This window comes from Kwoniella dendrophila, chromosome 1 (genome assembly GCF_036810415.1).
Source record: "Kwoniella dendrophila CBS 6074 chromosome 1, complete sequence".
NCBI classification, from domain to species: Eukaryota; Fungi; Basidiomycota; class Tremellomycetes; order Tremellales; family Cryptococcaceae; genus Kwoniella; species Kwoniella dendrophila.
This window is the reverse complement of record NC_089476.1, coordinates 2,689,825-2,703,185: the sequence shown is the minus strand read 5'-3', so window position 1 is coordinate 2,703,185 and position 13,361 is coordinate 2,689,825. Positions and strand designations below refer to the sequence as shown.

Here is a 13,361-nt window from a genome sequence, read left to right as displayed (position 1 = left end):
TCCGAAATTGTCCTGCTGTGAGAAGTCGTTAGAGTCTCCGGGAAGCTCTATCAAATGGTAAAGTGAGGTCCAGCAAGGGATAGAAAAACTTCTTTCCTTGAAACTGCGAATTTCTTTGTAAAAATAGTATTGGAAAGATATTTCCGCTTTCTATTCTATTTTGATCTTTTAATCCAAAGTTCCACCTAAACCTTGTACAAGAGCTTGAATCATTGATTTTTTTATACTTAAACCTTCTCTGAATCTACACATTATCCAATTTTGATTATTATTTGGATTATTACCTGATCTTGAATTTGCCGCTCTAATAACTAATTCAGCAGCCATTTTACCTGTATTGATTCTATTTTCACCATCTGCATCACCTCCAGGATCTAAAGTTAATTTTAATGATTTCCATGAATCTTCCAAAGTTAAATTTTCTGAATCTGATCTTGGATTTAAATCTGTATGTGTACCATTAAATGAACATCCAAATTGTTGACATAATCTAGTTGCAAAAACTAATAATCCTGGATCATTTACTACATGAGAATCCGATACGTGACAACAAGATTTCAAACGTGTCAATAGGTCTAATTGCTGCATGCCACCTCCGCCTCCTCCCCCTCCACCACTACCTTGATTCTGCTGCTGATTGTTGTTATGATTATTCGAACTTGATATAGGCGGTGATATAGGAGAGATAGCATTTTTTGAAGAAGAAGATTGTGGTTCATCTGTCGTAGTTGTAGATGGCGTATCAAACATACTAAACATGCCACTGAAATTAGGCGTTGATCCGCTATTATTTGATTTATACAAATCTGATGAATTCAAACTGTTCGTGAAATCCGGGAATTGAGGATCAGGTGAAACTGGTAGATTAAATGGTATAGGTAATTGATAATTGAAAGGTTGAGGTGAAATGTTTCCATTAACATTGTTATTGTTATTATTGTTGTTGTTGTTGTTGTTATTCGATTGATTCTGATTACCAAATAAAGGTTGTTGTATGTTATGTTGTTGGGATTGTTGATGGTGATGATGTTGATGGAATTGTGAAGAAGATGAAGATGCTGCCGAGAGGGGTAATGAGATTGATTGTAAGTGATTTTGTTGCTGTTGCTGTTGTTGCTGGTTTTGTTGTTGTTGATGAGGTAATATTGGAGGTGGAGGTAAACTAGCTCTTGGAGAAAGGGTTTCTGAATCTCTAAAATCTCTTGAATTTCCACCTTTTGAAGAACCATTCATAGCATCATCAGTTTCATTTTCAGAAGATTCTACCATAGGTAAACCTAAAGCTCTTCTTTCTCTTTCTCTAGCTTCTTTTCTTGCTCTAACTCTTTCTGACATTGGTACACCACCTTCTTTTAACGATTTACCTCTACCTGTAGGTCCAGATCCAATTCTACCTTTATCAGCCAAAGGTAAATTTAATAATGCTCTTAAAGATCCATTTTCTTGTTCCAGATTTAGGATCCTTTCTTCCAACGTAGCTAAATGTTCTGCACGTCGAAGTCGAAATGCTCGTTGCACTTCACGTGCTCGTGAAGGTGGTAATTTATCATTTGGTTTACGTCCTCTAGGTTCATGTCGATCCTATAATAGACAACAATAATATAGGGTTAGTCCGAAGCTCTTTCATGGATGTCAGCAAGTGTTGCATAGTACCATCCTCTGAGGGGTGATACCGGGACTGAGATAAACGGTATACATGATGAATAGCTGATGATATATATGGTGAAAAGGTAATGAGGAGCAAAGGGGGAAAAGATAGAAAAAACGAAAAACCCACTTTGGGAGTATTTGAACCATCATTATCACTTGGTGGAACTGAACCTGTTGAAGGAGGAGCAGAAGATGAGGTTGAAGCTTGATTTTGATTTTGATTAGATACTTCAGACATGATTATGATTACTGTTATTATTGGCAATCAACTAAGTGATCCCCAATCTAATCTAAAGTCCGCCCGTTTACTATAGTCAAAGGATATTTGTTTTTTTTTTGGTATTAATTGTTATCTAATCTATTGGAATGTCTGACGTGACTCCTAAAAAGGTTTATAGGAAATATAATGAATTGATAATAACTATGTGATTCTGTTGCAAATCTCAATCAAATAAGATGGTGAAAAAGGACGACGTGATAGTGAAATTAGCGGTTAAACATAATCATAAAGTATTGCAATTGCAAAATCAACTATAAGGAAATACAATTATAACACATGTCGTCTAATTTCCTTTTCAAATACGAAGACCACGTATCATCACTTATTTCAATATAAAATTCCCTTAAAATACTTCAAAGCGCACTGACCACTGACCAATGATAATACGTGGATCCTTTCGATTGACTTGCCTAAACAGGTAAATCTATGGTAAAGCGGTGAGTACCGCTCAAAGGATAATTCCGCTTCTTAGCTTTGCGGCGATTCCGTCTGAGGCACGATCATTCAATTCCTCCCTATTCAGTCATTTGGATTCCACCATCATAAGGTAGGTTTTCGTTATTTGGTTTTTGTTGTTTTAGCTTTTTTTTTTTTTCAATTTCTCTTCAAGTGATCTGGATAGACATCTAATTCGTTTACACGAGAACTCGATGAAACAGTTTCACATCCCCATATCTTATCAATGTGCAATCTCTTGTCGGAAATTTTGTCTTTGCCACTTGCCGTGAACCCACTGCCATCAGCAACAAAAAGTTGCTTGTTTAATCTTACCAGTTGGAAGATCAGTGTATGATAAAAATGGCATAAACTTGATAAAAATCGAGAAAATCGTATATAGTGAATAGATTCTTCCGCATACAATACAGGTTCTTTCTTCCTTTGAATAAATGAAATCAGAAACGAAAAAAATAGTTGAATGTGATTAAAATGGGATTGCAATGTGGAAGAGGATTCGTAAAAAAGGACATCATTTCTCTATCTCCAACTGTGGAATCAATTTCCACTTTTCTTGACCTAATTCCACTCTTTAGACCATACTTCATCCACCATCTCCCGTGGACTTCGCACCACCTCTAGGATTACGCTTAACTGCAACATCCTCCGGATGTACTGGTAGATTGCTTGTTAACATCTACACCTCTTCGATCAGCCCCAAGTGATACAGGTGCAGCTTCTTGTGGTTGAGAGTCGATAAGTCGGGTCTTGATGTCTCTACAGGGGTACAAGGAATGTATGATCAGCAACTGGGTTTCCTTCATATTATTTTGTTTTCCCAAGCTGCACGTCTACCTTTCTAGCGCTTGTGATGCGATTTCCAGTCCAGCGTTAACCATCTTCACAGACCACAAGCACTTCTACTCGAAGTCCATGACCGCCTACACACAAGTGGCCTTTTGCCTGGGCTTACGACAAGCTTAAGAATCTTTCTATCCTTAAAACATTCACACCCAGACTACCCAAACACCGTCTAAAGAACACTCACCTAGCTAGAGTAAAGAAAGCCTCTTCGACACCTTCATTGGCTTTAGCTGAGGTTTCCAAGAATCTTAAGCCAAATTCATCGGCTAATGCTCGACCTTGTTCTATTGTTACAACTCTTTTCTCATCCCAATCACATTTGTTACCAATTAAAATCTTATTTACGCCAGCAGAAGCATGTTGTTCGATATTTGCGTGCCATGTTCGGATATCTATCAGCGTAGTAAATAGGCTTGTCAGCGTGTGATTCATACAGGTTACGCACTCGTAACCACTCAGCGCGATGGAACTTTATATGCAGCTTGATTGTCATAACTATTTAATCATGTTTGACCTTAGGCGTGTGAATTTTGAGATTTCTGTAGACTTACTGTTGAATGATTTCTCATCTGTGACATCGTATACCAACAGAATACCCATAGCACCTCGGTAATAAGCAGTTGTGATGGTTCTGAATCTTTCTTGACCTGCATGAATTTCACAAACGCAATCAGTTCTCTATTCAACGTTTGGCCTTTTCGCAATGTGCTTCAAGCAGCTGAGATACCGGGCTAGTCTCAAGGGAAGACTTGTATATGGCTCATGAACAGGTTAATAATTACATCAAGAAGGTTTAACGTACCAGCTGTATCCCACTAAAAATTCAAGAAGATATCGGTAATCCATCATTAGTAAGTATTGAAAGAGTGCCGCCCATCGATTGATGCTGCTTACAATCTGTAATTTGATTCTCTTTCCATCTAATTCAATAGTTCTAATTTTGAAATCGATACCTATTTATGGCAAATCGCTTGAATTAGCACGAGGCACTTTGTCGACACTGTCTTATTCGCAGTCTGACATCAAACAAACTATCTCTTCCTATAGCTTGATATCCCTATCTAATAACACTTCTTTCAATGATCTTCTTGCCACCAGTGACCATTGCTCTATTCCTACAAAATTGCTTTCTTCGTTGATAGGAGTCGTTGTAAAAATGTGGAAACCTTACTTACCGATAGTAGTAATGAAAGATGGAGTCCAAGCATCATCACAGAATCTAAGAAGTAAACATGACTTTCCGACACCTAGATGATGACGATAATGTTATTTCGTAAGAATCGCAGCTTTAGATGTATTTTTAACTAAACATCTCCAGGATGATATGATATGGATTGACAATGGTTCCACAATGACATACCGGAGTCACCAATAAGAAGTAATTTGATTAAGCTAATCATCAAATAGATAAATCAGTTTACCTTCTTCCTATTGAACAAATGAACCTCGCTGATGTATTTCTTCGTCTTTCAAATTAATGATTATGAGAACGCGTCGTCACGTCTTTCATTGTTGACGTTTCATCTTTATATCGAATACTCACAAATCGTAATGAGGACCTGCCATCTCGTCTTTCTACCCGCTCTTGATTGTTATTGATGTCTAGAGAAGATGAAAGTAGATGTCTGATTATGATTGATATGTATATATATATATAAAGCCAGAGAAGAACTGTAATTGTAGCAGGTGGAGTTGAAGGTATAATTGATGGTCTGAGACAGGTGATCTGCTGTGTATACGTTATCATGTATGAGCTCACCATGTATAATGATAATATAATTATAGTAATTCCTGTTACCGGACTCTACCGCAAATACCATATCCATTGCGGACATATCCCTCATATCCACTCTTTCTCATACACATATACACAAAACCCTGCACGGACCCTTTTAAACCCTACGTTACACTGAGATGCCCCATACGGAGATATCTATGAGTGGTTTTAGTATGACAGCGGAGTTATGTATGTGTGGCAGATATGTCATAAGTCGCGTTAGACTTTGTTGTAATCTTTCATGTCTAAACTCAAATGTCAACTTTGATGATGCTTTGACTGGCTTTTAGAAGATCGTCTTATTCCAAGTGCAATATAACTATTTTGTTGTTGATCTTCAAGTGGTGTTAAGTATTGAGAAGAATCAAGATGAACAACTCAATGAATAGATCAACAACTTTTGGTGGTTTAGGAGGATCAACTTCTTCTAGACCACCTGCAAATACAACATTATCGTCTTTATTAGCTCAAGCAAACTCACTAAATGAAGTTGACTATGATTCCGAATTACCTCAAATTAGATTCGGTATTGATGATATCGAAAGAATGAGTGAAGCTGCTGCTGGAAGAGGAAAGAAGGGTAAAAATGAGAAAGGTGAAGGGTGAGTGAATTTACCATTTCTACTGCTAAAGTTGCATACTATTTCAAGAGGAAATATATCAAAGATCATGTCAAGGCACATTTGTGGATTGGTGTGCTTCTATGAAGACGAAAATGAAACAAACTTGTAGTCAATCTTATAACCTAGCTGACGCCTTTTTCATCATGTCAGGTTTAACTTGCTCTCCAATTTAGGTGTGAATACATCTCAACTCACCCATAATATCTCTCAGTTGCCCAATAACGCTGAACCATCGACCCGACCAAGAAGAAGGAGACAACCTCCTCAGCAATCTAGATTAGAACCTTTAGGAGATATTGGACCTTCCTACGGTATTGGCGATTCAGATATTGGTGCTTGGGGTCGAAATTGGCATGAAATGGTTATTTTGGGTGGAATCGAAGTACAAAGACAACGAGTGAGTCATTGATTTTCACTCAGAAAGAGGAAGATTCGATTTTAGGAGTTGGCAGATCTGATAAAACTGAACTATCTGCTTGGTTATAGACAATAAACTCTTTCCAAAAACAATTCCAACAACGTATACTACAAAATTGGGAACTTGAAAAAGCTCGTGTATTACAAGACGAACTTGGTGTAACAGATGAAGAAATCGCTGGGATTGTAGGTTCATCAAGTAATGGTGGATTATCAGGTTCAGCTTTAGGTAAAAGTGCTTTGGGGTCAAGCACAAGACGGGTAAGCTATATACCTTTTCAATGCTGCCTCCAAGCATAGCTAACGATGTTTGTCATTATATAGTTCCCAATGGCTCAGTCTCAGCTTGGTAAATCAACATCCGAATCTAGAGAAGGTGGTTTAGTCATGCATACTAAAATGGTTAGATATGAACGTGTCATCGGGGTAAGTCAGCTTCGCACTCGATATCGACTAGATAGGAAAGCTGACATCTGTCGAGCAGGAACTCAATCAACGGAGATTGCGTAAAGAACCATTTGAACTCTGTCAAGCGTTAGAAGAAACTGTTAAAGGCGATTCTGCAAGTTTCACCTGATTGCTAATAAAACCTGTTATGATATAGCTAATCATCGAGCTCACAGAAACATCCACTCTTACCCGCCTCGTACCATATACTCGCTTATCTCACACATGAACCCTCACTGAGAGACTCTGCCGATTACGCCTCAACATCAAACGATGCTGGTTATGCACCCGGAGAACCTGTCCAAGAAAGACAGTATGCTTCCGCTTACCTCGGTGATCAACGATCTAACCATGCTACTTTGCTTAGAGGAAGATTGGTTATGGGTGGAAGACGATTTTTAGAGCGAGAGTAAGTTTGGGTAACAATCCAGGGTTGTCTGAGAGATATGGCTAACAGACGATATCAACAGTTTCGAAAGACATGTTGACGAAATCATCGCTAAGAACCCTAAGGAAGCTGCATTGGGAGGTATACCGGGTATAAGGAATAAAATCAGAGCATTTGTGGATGTAACATTGAGATCGAAAGAAGCCAGAGATGCTTATCGACCCGAGGTAAGCTGGATGATACGCTGGAGCACCAGCAAATCAGCTGACAATATACTGTCTTACAGAGCGTGAATGGATCTTTCTTATGGGCACAAACATATTATCTAGTACGATGTGGATATATAGATGAAGCTTTAAATCAAATAGCAGAGAATCAACAACATATATCAAGAGATGATTGGTCATTCCCTGGAGCGTTTAAAACAGTTTTGTCATCAACAGAAAGAAGATTACCTAAGACGCAACGTGATCAATTATATAACGATTTCAACTCAAATATTAGAAATAATTCAAATGTTGATCAATTTAAATATACTTTATATAAATTAATTGGTAGATTTGAATTAAACAGAAAATCTGTAAAAATAGCTTCAACAACAGAAGATTGGATGTGGTTACAATTATCTCTGATTAAAGACTCTGAATCATCAAATTCACCTCAAGATCAATATGATTTATTAGATCTACAGAAATTAATCCAAAAATTCGGTCATGATAAATTTGATCAAAATGGTACTAAACCTCTAAGTTGGTTCAACCTTTTGTTGTTTACCGCTCAATTTGAAAAGGTATGCTGTGATGATTTCTTTTTTACCGGTCATGGCAGGATACATTGCTGATATTACACGTATCTTAACAGGCTATCGCGTACTTGTACTCGAAACCTCAACTCAAAACTGATGCTGTCCACTTCGCTATCGCCTTGAACTACTACGGGCTATTGAGAGTACCTTCCAAAGGCGAAGAAGCAGAACTCTGTGAGTGTCTGCTAGGATGAAAGAGCTTTTGGATCACAGCTGATAGACTATACTCTCTTACACAGTAACAACTGATGATGCCGATATATCGTACCTAAACTTCCCTCGATTGATCAAACAATACATTTCACCATTTTTCAGATTAGAACCTCAAACAGCATTACAATATGCATATTTAGTTGCTTTATCATCTGATTCACCAAATATTGTTATTGGACAAAAACAAAAACAGTTAAGTTTAGAATTAGTCAGAGATATAGTATTATCATCAAAATCATGGTCAAAATTATTAGGTAGTGTGAAATCTGATGGAACAAAAGAATTTGGTATCATTGAAAAAGATTTATCTTTATTAAAATTACAAGATGAAAAAGATTATTTAAAACAAGTTGTTTTATCCGCTGCTGAACAAAGTTTATTAGATTCTTCTTTAATCGATTCAATTGAATTATATCATTTATCAGGTGAATTTGATAAAGTTGTTGAAACCGTAAATAAATCTTTAGGTCAATCATTATCTAGCTCTTCTTCAGCGACAGAAAATTTAGATAGTGAACATAGTAAAACAATTGGTTTATCAGGATCTTTTGGTGGTATAAATGATATTTATACTTTGGCTCAAAAAGTTTTTAATGTTTATGAAAAAGATTTTAGTAAAAGAACTAAAGTTTCAAAATTACATTGGGAAACTTTAGAAGTTTTATTGAAATTGAAATTGGGTTTAAAACAATTCCAAGATGATAGACCTGATTTAGCTTTAGAGGTGAGTAATTATCGGCAAATAAATACATTGAACAAAAATGTAAAATGTATACTAACTGACTTTTTTTCATTTTAATTCGATTAGACATTTAAATCAACCAATTTATTACCATTAGATAATGATTCTTCATCAATTTCAAAATATTCAAATAATTTTAAACAAATTTTAGATCAACCTATAATTTCAAATTTAGATGAAATCATAATAACAACAATGAAATGTTTACATTTATTATCTACACAATTAAAAAATTCTCCATATGGTGATCATTCAAGATTAATCCAATTAAATATATTAAAACACCAATCACAATGTTTAATTCAATTTGCTTCTACATTAAGACTTAGATTAGGTGCTGATGTCTATAGACAATTAAGTAGTATGAGTGAGTTTTTGGGTTTTTATTTTTACCTTTCTTTTTTTTCGGATTCTCGAATTAAATCAAATATCCTGCTCTACTATAACAAACTTACTCTCTTTTGATATTTCTAGGTGCTTTCTTCTAATGTTGACGAATTGTATGGTGGGATCACAAAGTATAGAAAAAATGAGGTCGGTGTTAGAAGGGATACATGTGATGAGTATTTGAGTATTTAGCATGGGATTCAGAGAATGAAATCATATTGGAGTTACAACCATGATGCTATCGTTTTTTAAATGCAAAAATCACATATGGTATATCAAAATAATAATGCATTGAATGATATATCTCTATAATATTTACCTTCTGAATCCTCTACTTTATCCTTCCGTTCAAAAGGAAATATCCAAAAGAGATACCACCTGACAGACCTGAGAATAGTTTTGTAGTTTTATTATTATATATGCAATGAAACTTCTTCCTTCCTGTACTTCGCCCCTTTCTTCCTCTTCTCCCTTTCCGTTTCTACTTGCTAAACTCCCGCTTATGTACCACCACCTGATCTTTCAACTGGGATCTTTCGTCTTGTATCTCTTTGCTCACTTGAATCAGTTGCATGTTCACCAATTTGAGCTTTTGTATGATTCAATTTTCTTGATGTATCAAGTTGAGCTAAATGTGTGAAAGCAGATTCAAGTTGTAATTCTTTAAGACCAGCTGCGATATCAAGGTAATCTTGGAAATCTACAAATCCTTTTCTACCGAAATCAACTTCTCTTAATACACTATCAGCAATTTCAGTTGAAGCATTGTAACCCATTGTAGTCATAGCGTGAATAAGATCATCTTTACTGATATGTTGATCGTGGTCGAAATCAAGATCTTCAAATTGTTTTTTAAGGTTTGATACTTCATCTGGAGTGAATTGAGCTCGAGCGTATAATTTGGCATCTTCACTATCGGCTAAACCAAGAGTACCGATATTACCGTGTGATTTAGCTACATCTGCAAGTTTAAGTTTTGTTGATTGCTGTTGTTCAAATTCAAATTGGTTTGTTAGCATTGAATCTTCTTCTTCTTCTTCTTTCTTCGCAACTCTTCGATCTTCCTCTTCTTCTCTCTTCATACTATTGTGAACTTTCATGCGCTTTAAGAATTCAAGCTTTTGCTCTTCATTCTTCCGCATTTGCAATTTCACATTCGCCTTTATGACTTCCGTATTACTTGTAAAAGAATTTGAATTTAAACTTACTTCAGGTAAACCCATAGATTTCAAGAATTCAACAGCGTTATCAAATTCAGATTCTTTCTTTGTTCTATCCCAACCTAATTCTTCACCCATAATATCAATGACTCTAGGTAAAGCTTCGAGTGTGACTTGAACGTTTAAGAATGATAATCTAGTTCTTCGAGCAATGAAATCAACAGCAGTTAAAGCGTATTCAGCTCGTACAGCGTATCGAGCTTCAGCTTCAATGTATGGATATAATGGAGAGAATCGAACACCGTGAAGAGGCCATGATTGACCAGTAGTGGCTGCCATGGAAGCGACAGTCCAAGCTCGGTCACCATAAGATTCAGATAAGTGTTTGGCTACTTCAGTTTCAAGACCGAATTGTTGAATAAGTTTGATGTACATTGTCTTTGACCAGGCGTGACCACCGACAAGTTTGATGTGTTCAGTTGTACTTGGACCATTAGGTTTAAGACCGTATTCTTTGATGGCAGCGTCGACGGTTTCTTCAGCCATAGCTCGGCTGTTCAGATAGGTTAGCGATTGCATTGGTTTTGCCTCTTATAAGCTACTTACTATGTTGTCCATTTACCACCGGCAATTGTCAATAAACCACCTTTACTGATGTTGATCATGTGATTTCGTACGAGAGATTGGGTGTTTTTGGCAGCAGGGTCCATAACTAAAGGTCGAATACCTGACCAAGCTGAAAGAACATCACCTCGTCTGACTTTAACATCAGGTGAGAGATAATTTCTGACTTCGTCAAGAATCCATTGAATTTCTTTTTCCTGGGGAACAGGGTTTTGAGATACAGTGGTAGGGGAATCGGTTGTACCAGCAATAACGTTTCCTTGCCATGGTAAGAAGAAGATGACTCGTCCATCGGATGTAGCAGGATCAAGGAGACCCATTGTCTTTGGACCATAGTAGTTAGGGAGAGTGATGTGTACACCAGCTGAAGGAGCTACAATTTCTTTGGTAGTTGGTTCATCGAGTTTTCTTACACCATCACTGAATGGTCCAGTAGCGTTGATAACACCTCGACATCGAACTTTCCATTCTTCACCGGTCATTCGATCTTTGACAGAAGCAGCGTAAATTCTTTCTTCTCCACCTCGAGCTGGATCAGGTCGTTTGTGAAGCTGGGTAACCTCAACATGGTTGGCCATGATGGCACCGTGAGACGCAGCAGTCATAACAAGCGAGATGTTCATTCGGGAATCGTTGTGTTGACCTAAACATTGATGATTAGCTATTGAATAAATTATGAGGACTGAGATCACTCACCATCGTAGTACACAACACCACCGACTAAACCTTCATCCTTTAACATAGGGAAAGCTTCCATAGCTTTACCTTTGCCCATCCAGTAAGCGGATTCCATATTTTCTTTACCTGCTAAGATATCGTAAAGTTTACAACCGGCATAGTAATAAGGAAGTTGCCACCAAGTGTAAATAGGTAAAAGGATAGGTAACATATGTGATAAATGAGGAGCAGTTTCTAAGAAAACTCTTCTTTCTTTTAAAGCTTCTTTAACTAATTTCCATTGTTCATAATCTAATTCGAAAATAGCTTTTTGTAAATATCTTACACCACCATGAACTAATTTTGTGGATTTTGATGAAGTACCTGAAGCGAAATCATCTCTTTCAACACAAGCTACTTTCAAACCTCTTGATGCTGCGTCTAATGCGGTACCTGCACCTGTTGCACCACCACCAACAATCAATAAGTCAAATACATCATCACCTTCCGATTCAGCTTCTTCTTTTTTCAATACTGCTCCAGGTTCAGGTCCACCTTCAGCTTGTCTATGTATATAAGTACCTGATGTTTTTAAATGTTCCAACATTTGTGCTCTTGATGGTGGTGACCATAATGGACCAGGTCTTTTTTTATCAAGATGACTGAAATTTGATTCTGCGTATGCAGGTCTATATAATAAATATGCTGATCCAACTGCTACAGTTGCTGTTGAGGCTATAAGAGCCCTTCTACCAGGCATAAATGATCTTGCTCGGTACATTTTGAAAGTGTTTAAGATGTTTGTGAGATCAATTAGATGAGAGAATGTTACGATTTAAATCGATTTATATAGTTGTGATTTACCGAACAAACGTGTGAGATGAGTTCGGTCCGGGATATGTGGAACAAAGGATGCAATCTCCTTTGATATAGTGTTCCTTTGATAAGATGATAAGGTATACGATCGAACAAAGGATCGTAAAAGATGGGAAGTATTGATAGGCCGGATCAAGTATTGGTCGTTCGGTTTATCGGCTTTGATGAGAGAAGCACGGACGTGATGATATCGTCGACGAGCGGTCCAAAGTGATTTGTTGTACAAATGAAAGTACAAATATACAATGAATCGAAAGAAAAGTATGGAAAGAAGGGGAAAAAGAATGATAAATGCGATCTTAACCTATCTTGTTATAAAAGAGAATATCAAGGATAGAGTCGGAATGTTTCTGTAAACCTACTAAAGATGTACGAGTAATCTCAATCACCACCTTGAAAAAAGTTGGGAATTTTGAAGATAGGTTTTATTGAAATAATTATGATCTTTTGAAAAATGAAATTGCGGCAAAATATAAGTTTTAGATCCTTTATCCTTTGTCATAAACCCTGAAATCTATTTTATCCCCTTTCCTTATAACTGTACTATGACGTGCGGGCCGTATGTCACTTTTCAGTCCTACTGTAGTATCCATCTGTGTTATCGGTTAAATCCCTGACCGTACTGATCTCGGGCCGCGGTCCGGGGCATATCGTCCAGAGTTGCTGTTATAATAAATGTGCTCAATAGGAGTGTGGTCGTTGTCTGCCGTAATAGGGTTCGAGGAAAACAAGGGAAAAAGTATAAAAAAGTATAAATTGATATAAAATGATACAATCAAACGTCAACCCGAAAATTCCCAACTTTTCATCTTCTATCCCCAATCGCTATATACAAGTTGGGAATTTTATGTTTTGATCTCTTTAGAGAAGTTGGGAATTTTCTTATATTACGCATGAAGACAATATCTAGATGCACAATCCATGCAGCATCCATCGTGGTTGATTGACTCCATTTGTGATCTTTACTCGAGTCAGGTAATACCTTACTCAGAATGATAAACCTGAACTTTGTAGCG

At 36.9% G+C, this 13,361-nt stretch overlaps 4 protein-coding genes across 4 annotated transcripts; 1 reads left to right on the top strand and 3 right to left on the bottom strand.

Annotated features, from left to right (window-relative positions):
- Positions 1 to 168: 168 nt before the first annotated feature.
- L201_000964 (uncharacterized protein) lies at positions 169 to 1,888 on the bottom strand (the record flags this gene model as incomplete). The annotated part of the gene is made up of 2 exons (XM_066216759.1): positions 169 to 1,581; positions 1,778 to 1,888. 2 exons carry the CDS (start codon positions 1,886 to 1,888, stop codon positions 169 to 171), a joined length of 1,524 nt encoding a protein of 507 aa, XP_066072856.1.
- Positions 1,889 to 3,015: 1,127 nt separating this feature from the next.
- L201_000963 (GTP-binding protein ypt2) lies at positions 3,016 to 4,795 on the bottom strand (the record flags this gene model as incomplete). The annotated part of the gene is made up of 8 exons (XM_066216758.1): positions 3,016 to 3,142; positions 3,414 to 3,621; positions 3,781 to 3,876; positions 4,032 to 4,044; positions 4,124 to 4,182; positions 4,405 to 4,476; positions 4,590 to 4,621; positions 4,773 to 4,795. 8 exons carry the CDS (start codon positions 4,793 to 4,795, stop codon positions 3,016 to 3,018), a joined length of 630 nt encoding a protein of 209 aa, XP_066072855.1.
- A 580-nt stretch (positions 4,796 to 5,375) lies between these two features.
- Positions 5,376 to 9,129, top strand: L201_000962 (uncharacterized protein; the record flags this gene model as incomplete). The annotated part of the gene is made up of 12 exons (XM_066216757.1): positions 5,376 to 5,608; positions 5,780 to 6,026; positions 6,116 to 6,307; positions 6,371 to 6,472; positions 6,531 to 6,608; positions 6,670 to 6,902; positions 6,964 to 7,108; positions 7,168 to 7,671; positions 7,743 to 7,860; positions 7,926 to 8,623; positions 8,708 to 9,008; positions 9,116 to 9,129. The coding sequence occupies 12 exons, from the start codon at positions 5,376 to 5,378 to the stop codon at positions 9,127 to 9,129; spliced, it is 2,865 nt and encodes a 954-aa protein (XP_066072854.1).
- Positions 9,130 to 9,528: 399 nt separating this feature from the next.
- L201_000961 (uncharacterized protein) lies at positions 9,529 to 12,250 on the bottom strand (the record flags this gene model as incomplete). Its single annotated transcript, XM_066216756.1, has 4 exons — positions 9,529 to 10,014; positions 10,237 to 10,741; positions 10,795 to 11,455; positions 11,509 to 12,250. The coding sequence occupies 4 exons, from the start codon at positions 12,248 to 12,250 to the stop codon at positions 9,529 to 9,531; spliced, it is 2,394 nt and encodes a 797-aa protein (XP_066072853.1).
- Between the last annotated feature and the right edge of the window lie 1,111 nt (positions 12,251 to 13,361).